This window comes from Pristis pectinata, chromosome 8, assembly GCF_009764475.1.
Source record: "Pristis pectinata isolate sPriPec2 chromosome 8, sPriPec2.1.pri, whole genome shotgun sequence".
Classification (NCBI taxonomy): Eukaryota; Metazoa; Chordata; class Chondrichthyes; order Rhinopristiformes; family Pristidae; genus Pristis; species Pristis pectinata.
This window is the reverse complement of record NC_067412.1, coordinates 18,390,244-18,406,411: the sequence shown is the minus strand read 5'-3', so window position 1 is coordinate 18,406,411 and position 16,168 is coordinate 18,390,244. Positions and strand designations below refer to the sequence as shown.

Genomic DNA, 16,168 nt, shown 5'->3' with positions numbered 1-16,168 from the left:
TAAACATCGGTGCTCAGCTCCTTAAGTCCCATCTTCGAGTGGCCTCTTGTTATGTCCATTTGACTGATTCAGCACTATGGCTCAAAGAGGCAAGTAACTGTACATGCCGGTAGACACTGACAAACATCTGCGTTTATATAAAATGTCACACGCAGTATTTGTGATTCATTCAATATATTGCAACAGCAAAAGCAGGCTTTCCAGTTCACTTTAATTTTTTTGGCGATATACCCAGCCCCTTCAGGAAACATATCTTCAACTGTCAGTCCGGTTCGTAATTATAAATAGTAGCCACTCAATAACATTTCCGTGTGCCCATCATACTGCTTGATTTCTACAATATGGTTAGCTTTAAGGAGGGAATTACTCCAAGGAGCACCAAATAAGGGAAAGTCCAAGAGATCCAGCAGAGAGCTGAAGATTGACATTCTGCATTACGAAGGACAGGAAGTGCAAACTTTGGCAGTGCTCACAAAGCATTCATTTATTGGTCAAAATGCAGAACATCCGTGCTCACTTAATGACAATGGAAAAGTTGCATGTTCCCATGAAATGCAGAATGATGAACAGAAATTGTTCCAAATTAACAAATCCTCTTCTAAAATTCTACATGGTTGTTTTTGTGGGCAAAGAGATAATGAGTTTGTTTAAGTGGTACAATCTTCTCGGCAAATCTGATCTGGACTAATTCCAATTTTCTGTTACCAACCCATATCAGATTCAAGTAGAATTATTTTGTGTCCCCTGAGCTGAAATGGGTGGGAAGGAAGGAATTCTTGTAATCTTATGTACTTCAAACAACACTTTCCTGTAATGGAATTAGGCATGTTCTATTGTTCACTTTGTTTGTCACAAATACCGACTGGTAGTGAAATTCTAAAGCTAAACCAGCCAGGAACCAGGGAAAAGACAAGTAGTAACCAAATATCAAAGAGCACCGATTTATTGCGCTAATTGCCATGCTTAATTCAATGCTACATATTGTAATGTTTAAAATGTGACATTTTGAAATCTGAATGTGATTGTTTAATTATTATGGGTCAAAACAACATGTGTTCCTTTTGCCAGTGGTTTGAAAGAGAAGCAATGGTGAGGCTTTCCTTGTGGGTCACTGTGTTTCTGACTTTCCCTCTTTCTCACCACAGTGTAGAAATAGAGTGTGCTGGAGGTCAGGTGGCAGCACGTCTGACCTCCTGTTTAGCACTAGACTTGGTGCAGCGCAAACCTCCTAAACTGAGGGGCTAGGTACACTTCAAATCTGATCCCTTAGCTTTGCCCCAGACAAGGTTGGTGCATCTAATGCAGGCTCATTCATTAGAATGGAGTCGCTAATGTAGGTAAGTACCTTGGATTCTTTAATTAAAGCTCTCCATTAGGAACGTAATGGGGTCTGTGGATAACGGGTTGAGTTCTTGTCCTCCTGGTCCACCCTCAGTTCCGCCATACTTGCACATATTGGCTGGGTACACACCGTCTGAACTCTGGAGTATAGTGGTGTGGTCTGATCGTCAACAAGACTTTGGGCAGCACTGGGGGAGGCCTTGCCCTCAAAATGCCATGAGAGCTCACAATGCTGGGCTTTGCTAGCTGTAAGAGTTGTAATTGATTATATGCTGGGGATGTTGGTCTTGGAGAGGACCCTGATGTTAATCCTTATAGTCAATATGGAGGATTTGTGGAGACTGCATTGATGGTACCTTTCAAATACCTAAGGGTGCTTGCTGTAGGTGTTGCAGGTCTCAGTGGCATAGTGGAGGGCAGAGAGATGCAGCCCAATTAACCATGAATTTTGTGCCAGGTCTGAGGCTTTGATCTTCAAATACCCTTTTCCTCAATTAACCAAAGGCTGTGCTGGTGCATTGAAGGTGGTGGTGAGTTGTTTGCGTTCACCAAGAGGTGACTCTCAAGTTTTCCCATGTCTTACCATAGACCTTTATTGCTGGAGGGCAGTGTTGTGCAATGGGGGTGTTGGTAGAAGACTATTGCTTTGCAGATGTTACGTGCAAGGACCATATTCTCGTATGGCTCATTGGGCAAGCCATGTCAATTCCCAAACCCAACAGCACGCACTCCTGAGGCAGGCACACCATTCCTGATGGACAGAGGAAAAGATTCAAGGAAACGTTCAAGTCTCTTTTGGAAGAATGCAACGTTCCCACTGACTCTTGGGAATCACTAGTCCAAAGTGTTCAAAGTGGAGGAGCACTCAGGGTGGGATTGAGAACCTTATCAGTCACCTCAGAATCGACAATACTGGAGTTGAAGCAAGTCTTCCCTGATCCTGAGGCAATCCCTAAGAATAATAGTAAGAATAGGGTGTTATCGTTTCTTAAACACTCTGACATTTAGAGACATTTAAAAGCTATTAAGATAAATAATTGTTTAAAAAAATTAAAGATTGTTAAGATGCACCTCCACACCTGACAGGACAGGGCTCCACAACAGAACTCCATACAGTACAAATGCAGAGTGACTGGGATTCAGTTTCCTCATTGTGTCAGTAAGTCCTGGACTTCCACCTATCACGTCACAGGCACAGAAGCCCAGGAGTTGCTGCAGTCTCAACAGATAATCACCAGTGGTTCTGATGGGAGCTATCGGCAGCAGTCAGTACAATTGTACAATTAATACAAATTGGACATCTGTAAATTAACTTAATCTTTCTATGGATTTACAATAAATGTCTGGATTATTGCCAGCTAGGCCAAAGTCTAAGCCAGAAACTGCAGAGTTTCAGTTCAGTTTATTTTCTAAAGCTGGAACATCACTAATGCTGGGCTCGTATTTTGAACAAAGATCTGACATTAGCACAGAATTAGGGTGCCCACATAGTCTCTCTCCACTTGAGCCCTCTGCATGTCCAGGTACACAGCTCCATGCTCTCAATTACTACAGACTAACCTGCTGGGCATGTCCCACAGCCCTGCTATTAACAGTACATAAAACAGACAAAGAACTGTAATCATTCTCCAACTGCACCCATTAGCCTGTTAGACCATCCTCATGGCAACCCTGGTCAGACTATCCATCCCTCTTGCCACCTTCTCTGCAACTCAAACTGCCTTCTATATCTCTCTTTCTCAGTTCTGATGAAGGGTCTCTGACCTGAAACATTAGCTCTCTTTGCCTTTCCACAGATGCTGCCTGACCTGCTGAGTGTTTCCAGCATCTTGTGTGTTGAATACTAGTCTGCTCATTGCAGCATGTATGGAGAGCCAACTCTATCAATAACTAAAATGCAGGTCATCCAGGAGCACTTAATCTTCATGCTTAAAGTTGCTTTGATTTGTTTTTTGTAATGTGAGACACAGTGAGTGAGACATACCTTCTGCACTCCTGCTTTCCTGGAAAGGTGCCGGGTGGCCTTGATGGAGTCCTTGCAGGTCACAGTAACCTCATGTCAGCTGAGAAACCAATCCATTTGTGGATGTTTTTCATGCGTTGATCACACATAAACAAGGTTTTACTCAGGTTAGACGGAGCTGATGATCAACTGGTGAAGTGGCACCCATTGTGATACTATCGTGGACACTTCCATGTGCACTTCACCTTATCACAAATGAAATTTTCCCAGTGTCAGCAGGCATGTCCTCCTGTCTTGACATAAATTGGAGCCTTCATGTGCAGCCTACTACCTTTGCTGAACACTCACAGAAAAACTAGGAGTTGATTGTGCAGGAATCAGTTCTGAAATCACCGGCATAGGTTCTGCGCTGTTATTGACGTCTTGCACACAGCATCTACCGGACTCAGTTTTCAATGCTCGGGATAATGGAACATGTGTCGGTGCTGGTCCCTTCACTGTTCGTAGCCTTTTAAGTAAATCACGTCTGAGCTGCGTGAAACACAAGAGATAGCTCTGTCCCCTCTGCACTTTCCCTCACCTTCATGGCAGCCTTTTTATACAACTGTTCTGTGCTGCCATGGGGAGGTTACCTTGAAGTCTGACCAGTGATCAGTGTGGCCATGATGTGGCCTCTTCACTCAGCTCCTGTCAATAAAATCATAGATCTTTCATCCCCTGGTTTATCCAGGGGATGAAAGCTCAGAGAAAAACATACCTTATCTCTGTCTTGAATGAATGTCTGGTACTACAACGTATCAAAGTCCTACCATATGAAATGCTCATTTCTTAAAGTTATGCTTTAAAACAGTACAGACATGCTGAAGGGCCTGTTCCTGTGATGTACTGTTCTATACTCTATTTTCTATACTTACACTACAAATATCATCAAACTTTGGGCCCAGGATGGAAAGTTGGGTGGTCAATAGTTTAGTCAGAGTAGGATAAAGCAAACATCAGGGATCTGATGGACAAGATGAACTTGGAGATTATGTGGATAGAATTTTTGGGTGTGAGTTGGAGGGGAGTGTCCAGCGGATAAGAGGGAGTGGAAACAGCAGAGGCAAATGAACACACCAGTCATTTTCCACCCCTAAACAGACATGGATATGTATTTTATCAATCATGTATGAACAAGCTAGAGAAATCTATCAAAATAGTGCAGTAGAAGGACTGAGGGATGGAACTTATGAAGCAGCTCTGATAATTGTGGTATCAAATTACTCCTTAACTCTTCTCTCCTCCTCCAACACAACTGATGCCCTTTCCTATTTTTTTCCCACTCATTGTACCTCTCCCACTTCAGATACGAATTTGTGTTGAACTGGGATCCTGAGCTTATAATGAGGCTGATGCTTAAAGAATGAGGAAATGTCATACTGACAAATCACACTTGATGCTGTTCTACCTGGACAAAAGCTGACAGTTCTCCTGATTTCCAATATCTCCTTGACCACCAGCATTAAAAGAAAATTCTCTGGTTGCTTATATCATTGTTGTTTGTGAAAGCTTGCTGTGCACAGATTTGGCACTCACGTTAATAACCGTAAAATATTTTATTGACCTTAATGTTTTTAAAATCTCCCATCAGTGTAGAATGGAAGGTACTGTGTTGTGAAATTTCTTTCCTTCTTTCAACCAAGCTTAACTAAATCTCCAACACGTTAACATTCTTCCTCGGAGCCACTCAGTCTTCTATAGATTTTGACTGCCTGGTGCTGTTTGCTTTACCTGTCCTGTGGTTGCTGTCTATGTTGCCTTCCCAGAGCCAGAGTACTGTTGATTTGTTAATGGTTCACAAGAGCATTTTGACTTGCAGAAGCTCAGTTCTACATCAGTTTAGAATCCTTTCGGGGAATTTTTAGGTTCCATCTTGTTTCATCTTTTTCGGGTGACTAACAGTAGGAACTTGAGACGGGATGAAGCCTAATCTGTCACGCAATCACATATCTAAACGGACACTTGCTCACACTTCCTTCTCAGTAAAAAAAAGGAAGACTCTGTTTTTCATCCCCATCACCTAATCAAGTTAAGCCAAAGGTCTTCCTGTAGCAACTAATATCTAAACAGCTAAAAATCACAAGTCATTGACTGCAAATTAAACAAAGATACTTAGGGCTTTGGACAGAAAACAGAGGAACCTTGCTATACTGGTGCAAATCTGGTTTCAGCAGCATGTTCATCAACAATCTAATAGAGCATAGGTAACATTGGACTGATTTAATCTCTTCCAGTGCCCAAAGGTTCTTGCAGACTTCTTACCCGGTGAAATCTGCCTGATGTAGTGATTAGGAAACAGAGAAGTTGCTTGGGCGTCTAACATCTCCCAAGAATTTAGGAAAATGTAGACGGGTCATGCACTTCAAAACTTAGGGAAATCCCAAACTTGTAAGGTATCTTGGGAATCTAAAGTCTCCATTACAAAGAAATTCAAGGACAGAACGAGTGCAAATGGAAAGATTTTGCCTTTTATGGTGTTGCACAATTTAGTAGACATGCTAAGGTCATTATTCATTTCCATGTTAATGCAGATTGAATCAGTGTCAAAGTTAGCAGTAAAACTCTTAAAGAAATGCTACTAAAATAGATGGTTTCTAATTATCTATAAACTGCCTGAACAAATTGGTTAGAATAGAATTTAAAATACCCCACAGAAACATTAAACATTGTTTTGGGTGCTTCATTCACAGTGGGGAGAAAAAGTGTTTAATTGTTCACGCCAGTGGAGCAGGCAGACTCAGAGCTTGCAGCTGTAATCACAGAAACCAAAATCCTTTAAAGGGACAGAGGGTGGGTGTCATTAGTGTAGATATGAATCTTCACAACCAAATAGCAATGTAAATATGGATGAACTTGAAAAGTTGCAATAATGCATGGGTTTCCTGCACAGGGGTGAATCTGGAGCTGGGAAGACAGAAAACACAAAGAAAGTCATTCAATATCTGGCTGTGGTTGCTTCCTCCCACAAGAGCAAGAAAGATGCTAATGCTATAGTAAGTCAATTCTTTAATATTTTCTCATTGTGTGCTAACATTTTGATATTATCCAGTTGTCCTGAGAAGTCTTTGGGTCACTCTTGCATCCAGACAACACCAAACAAAACTAAAAAGCATTTATGATGTAAACTGGCAATAGAATTTTCACTTAAAGTAGTGACTTATAATGAACAGAATCTGTGCAAAATAAAATCAAATGCTTGGACAATGTTAGCTTAAGATTTGCATGGTCACAATATACCAGTGGGCCCAATTTTATAGTAAAAGGAACAGTGAGGTTAATGTTTCTTACCAGATTTACATGGAAATCGAAGAGCAATTTCCAGCGCCTACTGAGGTTGTTAAATGTACCCTTTTGTTTTCACCCGGTTCCATGATATGCCGACATATCTGTTCCTCTTTGTCCCACTGGCTATTGGGAGGCCTATGGTACAACCCCATCATAGTGATTGAACCTTTCTTCTTCCTGAGCTCTACCCCAGGTGGCCTCGCTGGATGAGCTTTCAAGATGTCCTCTCTAAGTGCAGCTATAACATTCTCCCTAATCAGTAATGCAACTCCCCCATCTCTTCTACACCCCTCTCTATCACATCTGAAACATCCAAACCCAGGAATGTTGAGCCGCCAGCCAAGTTTCTGTAATGGCTACAATGTTGTAGTTCCAGGTACTAATCCAGGCTCTAAGCTCACCGTCTCTGTCCCACTGTGTTCATAAACGTAGCCCTGCCTGTTCTTCCTATTAAACTTATTTGACTTAAACTCTACCTTCTCCTCAATCTCTCCACCTGCTGACCTACTGCTCCGGTTCCCACCCCTCTGCCACACTGGTTTAAACTCTCCCAAGTAACACTAGCAAACCTCCCTGCAAGGATATTGGTGCCCCTCCAATTTAGGTGCAACCTGTCCTCCTTGCACTGGAAGAGAGCCCAATGATCCAGGTATCTGAAGCCCTACCCTCTACAGCAGCTCCTTAGCCACACATTCAACTGTACTATCTTCCAAATTCTTGCCTAGCTAGCGTGTGGCACAGGGAGTAATTCTGAGATTACAACCTAGAGGTCCTGCTTTGTAACTTTCCACCTAACTCCCTAAATTCCCTTTGCAGGACCTCATCTCTCTTCCTGCCTATGTCGTTAGTACCAATATGGACCCCCTTTCAGGATTAATAGCTTTCAATGTTAATGTATATTAAAACATCTGTATGCATTGGTTTGACAGACATTGATGATTGAGAATGGAACTCTTCCTATTTTCAGGCACATGGTGTCAAGGTCAAATATTTTCAGCTCAGGAATAATGCAGCCTGTAGTTGGCCCAACAATGACCATTATTGGCAGTGATCCATCTCCGATGTTGACAGGACAATTCTAAATGATTCAGCTTTCCTTTGACATAATCTGAGTATGTTATGAATTGGTTATCTTCTACTTACTCTCAGTAATCTATTTGTAATTTTAAATATAACCAATTGAAAATAATCTTTCCATTGCAGAACTCTTTTGCCCCACAGTAGAGCATTAGCACCCAAAGACATGGAAAAATACATTTTGTAACAGTGTTTTCCCTTGCCTTCCGCAAGATTTCAGCAATTTCAGCAAGATAAGTGCAATGATCTGGTTAGCATCTAAAGTGGGAGATTTATGATCTCCCTGTTTTTCTAGGAATAGCTGCTCACCATGTTATTGGCAAAAGTTTGTGGCTGGGCTGCCCCCAACTCCTATCTTTTCCAGCACATAACCACGTACATAGAAAGTCATTCCATAAAATGACTTTCAGGCTTCACATCCAGGTGGATCTAACCTTGAGTGCACACAGGATATTCAGATTAACATGACCAGGATATTTGGGGTGGAAATCCTGAAGAGAATCTGATTCTGTAATTCCTTGGGATTGATTGCCACAGTTAAGGTGAGAGTCTGGTAAAGGTTTGTAAGCTAATAATGGAAACCTGGATTCAAAAAATGTCAACCTGCAGAGTGAATACGCTCAGTGCAGACAATCCCACTACCTCCCTGGTAAGATCTTTTACACTACCAAAAACCTAGTCCAACTGTTAGAAAAGATTCCCATTGCGAGTGAAATCCCTGAAACAGGAAAGGCTTTGATCCCCGAGCACATTAATTACATCAAAATCTCCAGCTGTTTTCAGGATAAAACCAGCCCCCATTTCTCCAGAATATATGTCACCTCCCATCATGTAACGACAATGTGGGCACATCCTAAAGAGAATGTTTTCACACCACGTACATGCAGGGGATGTTACCTGTTTGTACTGTGGCACGGCTGATGTTGTTTTACGTGTGTTGCCAGCTATAAATGTAACTGATTAGAAAGGTTGCTGCTGCAAAGCAGCTTAACTAAAGGGCTTTTTGCTTAAAATAATATCCCACTGCCCTTCCTCTCTCCCAAAAGTAAAAGATTTCTGGCATGTCATAGACAGAACTACCACTGCTTTGGGCACTTAACACATTTTCTACATTACCAGCTCCAGAAAAGGCCAAAACCTGCCAAAAGCCATCCCAATCTATTCTTTAATGTGAAAAACTGAAGGGAAACTTGCACCACATTGAAGATGCCAGTGAACCCATCAGCCATCTCTCCACAATGGCACTATAGCTTTCAGACAAATTATGCAAGGGGAGCCACTGGGATAGTTGTTATATCCTTGGATCCAAAGAATGTTCTCCAAGTAATTTGTTGATGAATTTCATATGAACAGAAAAAACAACTCCATTCCTTCCAGTCCACCAGTTCACAAAGGATCTCACTGTGCTCTGTAAAACTCAATCACAATCCAGTCACAATTTTAGAGCTGAATCTGCCCAGCAATACAGAGGCTCCACCTGGGTGCATCTCAGCCTCTTCTCAATACAGCTAACTATGCAGCAATGGCATGGTAAACATACATGGCTCCTCTTGGAACCATGAACAAACATAAGCATCTTCAGCAGAAGGCTGGAGAGAAGCTCCGCGAGTGACCTTCCATATACAAGACAATGAGAGCAGGTTGACTTGGCTTCCTCCACTACAGATTCCTCGGTTTGAGAAACTTGCCTCGGTCTGTGAAAATTGTACCCACATCTGGCTGATCCTTCCATGCATTGAAATGCTGCCCTCACCACCTCTGGACAAAGGTCCTAAAATCCATTGACACCAACACTGGCATGGGCATCACCTCAGATCCAAGACTTCCAAACTTGGCTTACAGCTGACGGTGCAAGGAACCCTTGGACTTTGCCCAATCCTTTCCCCTGGCACCTGGAAGATGCATTCCTGTCATGATGCAATCAACACAACAAACAAATTGTGGCAAACTTGCTATTTGCATGGAACTGGGAAATGCCAAGATATACAAGTACCTTCACCCCTGCCCCATGCCCACAATAATTGAAAGATCTGGTGATGATATAGATTCCAACAACCAATTTAGACTTGGCATGGTCTTTCCCACTGCACCACTTATTACAATACGACTTTAACTGCAACTGGGGATGTAGCCCTTGGCTCCTAGGACAAAGGTTTCATTTATCAGCACTCATGATGCTGCAGACTAGTTATCAAGTAGGCAACCTAATTCATAGAACCATATAATTATAAATAATTCCTATTGCATGTGTCTGCAAATACAGTGGCATCCCCTGTTTGTTTAAAATACATTCAGCAGAGAAAGTGTTTGCACAATAACTTCAATAAAAATAATCAGTGGTTTAGAGAGCTTGTATGATTTTCTTTTTAGCTTCCACCAATTTTTCCACAATTCATAAAGAGGTTCACTCAGATATCATTTTGAGACTTCTCCATTAAAATACATTTTGTTAAAATACATGTAGCTAATTGGTGGCATTCTTAGGGTCTAAATCAAAGGTCAAATGATCACATCACAAGATCACCATCAGATTTGGGATCTTTTCTGTTTATAACCTAATCTGCATCATCAATAAAAACAGAAAATGAACTAAATACTCAGCAGGTCAGGTAGCATCTGTAGGGAGAGAAACAGCTAATGCTTTGGGTTGATGACCTTTCCAGCATATTGTATTTTTACTTCAGATTTACAACTGCTGAAATGTTTTGCTTTCATACTGAAACCTTTCAGTTGCACTTAAGGTGTCAAATCAGAGAGAGAGTTACATGGTTTTCAACAAATGGAAAAATAACTCACTTATTTGAAATGAAATAAAATCCCACTTGATTTCATAAGGGGAACCTATTGCACTAATATAATATTGTTCATATTTAATAACCAATAATATTTAATACACTTCTTCTCAAACCTTTGATTTCAAAGCAGTATTTCTGAATAGTTGTGCAAAAGTCATCTTTTCAAGTTTTGTTGATTGTACATTGAAAGATTTTGACTCCCTGTGGTTTTGGGATGGTATTAGGTGGATGCTCACCTAATATTCCATTCAGTTAAATCTCACCAGTCGTCATCCTGGCTGGCACAGGTGGGAAGCGGTGAATGGTCACGTGGCTAGCCAGCACAAGGTAGGTGCCAAAGTGGTTTCCAAGAGAATCTCATGGAGTCTTCTATTAGGGAAGGGCTGCAGAAGTACAGTTGAATCACAAGATTTAACATGCATATGTATGGAAGAAATCTATCAGCTTTTGATTGGTGCCAATGCTATGTGCTCAGCAGGTTTAAATTTGAAAAGCAGAATGCTGCTGGGCTTCTGCCAGATAAGTAAACTGCCTGTTTTTTTTGTTCTGGAAAAGCTAAAGTTGCCCCTTTGTATCTGTATTTCAAACTGGAACATTTAATGCTGTGCAACTAAAAGCCTTCTGTCCAGTGATAACCTGCACAAGATAAATCCTTGGTAACAAATCACTTCAATTCCAAAGTTAGGTTTGGAAATGAAGTGTTTCCAAAAAAAAATTTACAGCTGCCTTGTATATTCAAAGTAATTTTATGATCTACTGCAATTGGTGAATCGGTACTAGTTTCACCATCGTCCAGCTGTGTAAGAGACTGGACCGAGTTATTGGATCTCGCAACACCAAGAGACTGCACAGTTCTTTGCTCTATTACGCTGAATTGCAATGATAAATGTTATTTTGACTTCAGTTCAGCAATTCTCAGCCCTAGTCAGAAGAATGCACTCCCAAAGCTGTCATCAAAATGTCAGTTTCTAAAATATTATTTATTTATATATTTTATAATATGTATTTAAATCTTTTGGACTTCTGAAAAAAAAATCTATTTTCAGCCAACATTGGCATTATGTGTTACTAAATTAGTAATGTTTCCTGGAATTATTTTTCAATATCTATTGTTCATTCATTATGGTTATTTCCATGGCAAGTGTTGTATTGTAGACATTAGGACAGGTTATGCCCACCTCTTTGCAAGCAGTTGTAAGGAAATGAACAAGGGCCAGGGAAGCCAAGATATTCTACCCTCATCCAGTGTTCATTCCCTCCCTTCTGGAAGAGTTTGGCCTCTATTTGGCATCTCCTTTAAATGCATGACTGAGATTGCTATTTCAGTCTGTACATGCTTACCTTCTTATTCTGGAAACTCTTCAATATAAGTGAACATCTGGAATTGTGGTGTTATCTTTGGAGATTAGAATGAGGCTAAATTCTATGTTGTGTGGGATAATCTGACATTTATTACTCTACTGACGTATTTGTTTTATACCATATTATCCAACTACAGCAAGATCCCGCTTTTGCATACGTGAGTAATTGAGAATGTTCAATGTGTTTAGAGCACTGATTACGTACCTGCACGTTATTTTTGCACAGAATCTTAATGTTGAGGTATAAGAAGATGTCACTCACCCCACAGATAAACAGAAATACAACAATAGCACAAAGGGTTGCATGCTTTATGACGTTCATTTAAAGTGTTTTTTGTCACTTCAAAGGCAGCATTTTTCTACTTTCCTGAAATAAATAATTCAACCCACAGGGTTAGAAGAACTAAATATCTTCTGTTTGTATGTTTTCATATTAAACCTTTTGCTTTCTACTCAATTTAGTAGGTTGTCTTTCAATTAGGCCAAATTGGTTGCAGTTTATTGGTATGACAAACATTGCTTAAAAACAAAATGTATTTCAGCTTTGAAGACCCAGTTCCAGGATGCACTGTTGAGGGCTGTGTGAATTTTCAAGACAAAGGCATAGTCAAGCCCTGCTTCTCTACGTATTACAGTGAACCTTCCTATGAGGTTGGCCTGAGTCATGAACATTCCAGTACTTCATGCCATGGTCAGCTTCAACATGGATCTGCTGAGAAAGCAGGACAATAGTAGAAAAGATTAATTGTATTCTTAATAGCCTTATGGGTTGAATTTGAGTTTAAACAGAAAAAAACAATCAGGATTGTTTTGAAATAAAGCCCAAAACAAGTGTAGCCACGTTAACTGAAGGAAGAATATCTGCATGGCCTCAATCAGCTATTACTCTATTCATCTTCAATACTGATGTAACTATAAATTGTTGGCTTTTTATTTTGTTGCTATGCAATAAGCTTTGTGATGCAAATGCAACATATGAATCTGCAGTAACATGAGCTTGACAACTTCATCCCTTTTGAAGCTTAAAATCTTATTCTGATAACTAACTATTAAAGCTTACCTGACACTAAAATGGTGCAGCAGTAAATAGAAAACAAGAGCAGGAGGAGGCCATTTAGCTCTTCAAGTCTGCTCCACCATTCAATATGACCCTGGCTGATCATCCAAATTCACTCCCCTGTTCCAGCTTTTCCCTCAGTATCCTTGATCCCCCTGACCCTAAGAACAATCTAACTCCTTCTTGAGTATACCTAATAATTTGGCTTCAACTGCTTTCTGTCATAGAAAATTTCACAGGCTCATCACCCTCTAGCAGAAGACATTTCTTTCCTTATCTGAGTCTTAAATGACCTATACCTTATCCTTGGACTGGTGACCCCTGGCCCTGGACTCCCCTGTCATTGGGAACATCCTCCCTGCATCTAATCTGTCTAGACCTGGTAGAATTTGGTAGGTTTCTAAGAGATACCTTCTTAGTTCTAAATGCTAGTAAATATAAGCCAAAATGATGCAATCTCTCTTCACATGTCAGTTCTGCCTTTCTAATAATCAGTCTGGTGAACCTTTGCTGGACATGCTCCATGGCAAGGACATCTTTCCTCAGATAAGGAGACTAAAACTGCGCACATTACTTGAGACCCTGCGCAATTGCAGCAGACCATCACCACCTTAATTGCCTGCTGCACCTGTGTGCTTACTTTCAGCAACTGGTGCACAAAGACACCCAGGTCTCATTGCACCTCCTCCTTTCCTAATCTATCACCGTTCAGATAATAATCCTTCTATTACTACCAAAGTGGATAACCTCGCATTTATCCACATTTTACTTTATTTGGCCCAGTCCCTAAACCTGTCCAAATGAATCTGAAGCTTTTCTGCTTCTTGTTCAAGGCTCACCCTCCCACCCTTGCATCCCATCTAAATCTATGGCTTACTTCTGGATTTCTTTGCCCCACACTACCAAATTAAAAATCTCTTGACGTGATTTCACCATAATATAAAAATGTGTTGGTGGCAGTTTGTCAACATTTTTTAAAAAAAGGTTTTGCCATTTTAGTTATTGAATAAAGGAAAATGTAAACTTTGATATATTTAATCAAAAAATTTAATCTTCACACACTTGAGGAACAGTAATTACATAAATTAAGGAGAATTATACTGATGGCAATTTTTGCCATTTTTGCCATTTTAAATTAAAGAAACTTTCCCAGTGCAATGGGATAAAAGAATCACAATTTGATTTTGAGAGAAATCTGTGAACTTAGAAGTGATTTTGATTGACGCCCCACCAAGAGTGTCAGCTCTCAACTTGATTGATCCAAGTTGGCAATACAATTGGTTCTATTTACTTGGGCAGACATGAAGGCCATAGGTCATAATAGTTCCTTAATCTGACCACCAGCCAGTGTCTCCACCCAAAATGTGTAATTAGCAGTGCGTTTGGCTCCAGTATCAGCTGCAAGAGCTAAATCATCTGGTGTTTACAGTGTGGTATGGTCAGCGGATAGCTGCCGGTTCCAGTTGAGTACACACTTCCACAAGTGCCAGGACCTTCAGAAATTGGAAAGGAACAGGGGAATTCAGAGTAATTCCATTAACAATCTAATAAGCTTGTAATATCCCTTGTACCAATGATAGGCCAATCTTATCATAGCTCTATGCTACTGCAAATCTTTGTGCTTTGGCAGCTAAAAGTGTGGTGTGGCTCATTTTTCTTACATGTTTTAACTAATTTTAAAAAACTAGAAATGCATGTATGTGTGGTTTGTTTAATTATTGCATAAAGGTTCTAGTATTCATTTTTCATGTCCAGGAAAATGAATTTGATTAACATCATTTCAAAACTATGTACTTACTGGCTGCAGTCAGATATATAACTAAAATATGTTTGTTTTAGATGAACAGTCATCAAAAACAACCTTGTAATCATTTTCATCTCTTTCCATGCTCAGTCATTGCACATTTTCTTCCCTAACCATAATTAAACTGAAAGAATGCATTTTTATTTTGTTAAAGTTCCCACCAAAGTTCTCAAACATTTAACAAAAAGATCACTCAGAAACTACCTATGCTAAGATTGTATAGTGTGTGCTTGAACACCAAGGAGCAGGGATTTGGATTTTAGAACAGTGAAACTTCCTACAGGGTTGTGCTGATTCTCTTCCTCAGTGAAAGGATATAGAAACGGACACGGCTGTGGAATAATTATGCTGACTCCTGTAGGATGACACAATGTAGACTCCCTCAGTGGAAGGATGGAAGCAAACCCGGCAAAGAACCAATATCCTGCAGATGTTTAAACATTCTAAAGTAACAAAAACATACAACAACCATTGACGACCTGTATAAGCTAAAAACATCTTGGCAACCTGTGGTTTCATTGACTCAACATTGCAGTACTTCCTCGCTGTTTTTACTATGTATTATGATATTGGTAAGCTTCATGGCTAAAGTAACCTTCGCAGTGATCATTGATGAAATGAAGTTGAAAGGAAAACTGTTAATGAAACTTAATGTGATAACGGTGAATGTCTCCTTAAAACACCTGGAGACTCACAACAAAGAAAGTCTACTACAGAGTGGCTGTAGATCACACTTTGCTGGAACAATGCAAAAAAGGCAGTTATCATACCAGGCACTGGGTTAATCTAGTGACTATGACCATTAAATGTAATCCATCTTAATTTTAGGGAGAGCTGGAGAAACAACTCCTTCAGGCCAATCCCATTCTGGAAGCTTTTGGCAATGCAAAGACTGTAAAAAATGACAACTCATCACGCTTTGTAAGTATTTCATTTTGAGCTTTATAGTTTAATATGTGTTGAAGTTTCCAAAATTGTGCAATAATGTAAAGCATTGGTGAAAAGGTTAGTTCATTGTGTGGTTGACTATTGTTCCCAATATTACACTAACATCCAATTGATAGCAAATTCACTGCAAAACTCACAAGTGAAATGAACAGTTTGTGATGTATTAGTTTATTAGATCTCCTGCCAGTCAATTCCATAACACATCCAAAATGTGGTGTTAAATTGTTACATTCAAATTATTCATACAGCAGAATAAAACAATAATAATCCATGATCAATTAATTTGCAAATGGAATGACACAATAATTTCAGAGTCAATCAACATCTAAGTGTTGTACATGTTTATGTTACGTGAAAATTTTATTCAGCCTTTGAATCTGATCAAGAAAATGTTCAGAAATCATGATCACAGAGCACTTCTTTTATTGATTGTACACTGTGCATTAGTTCAATGTAATGTTATACAGAAATGTGCAATCCTGGCTTTCCATCAAAACC

The 16,168-nt window shown here is 40.0% G+C and overlaps 1 protein-coding gene across 2 annotated transcripts in view; it reads left to right on the top strand.

The window, feature by feature from the left end:
- The window catches only part of myh11b (myosin, heavy chain 11b, smooth muscle), a 125,076-nt gene that overhangs the window by 45,072 nt on the left and 63,836 nt on the right, over positions 1–16,168 (top strand). For both annotated transcript variants that reach the window (XM_052022574.1, XM_052022575.1), the window contains exons 5-6: positions 6,234–6,336; positions 15,551–15,643. In XM_052022574.1, coding sequence (XP_051878534.1) covers positions 6,234–6,336; positions 15,551–15,643 — 196 coding nt within the window. The remainder of the gene's footprint in view (positions 1–6,233; positions 6,337–15,550; positions 15,644–16,168) is intronic.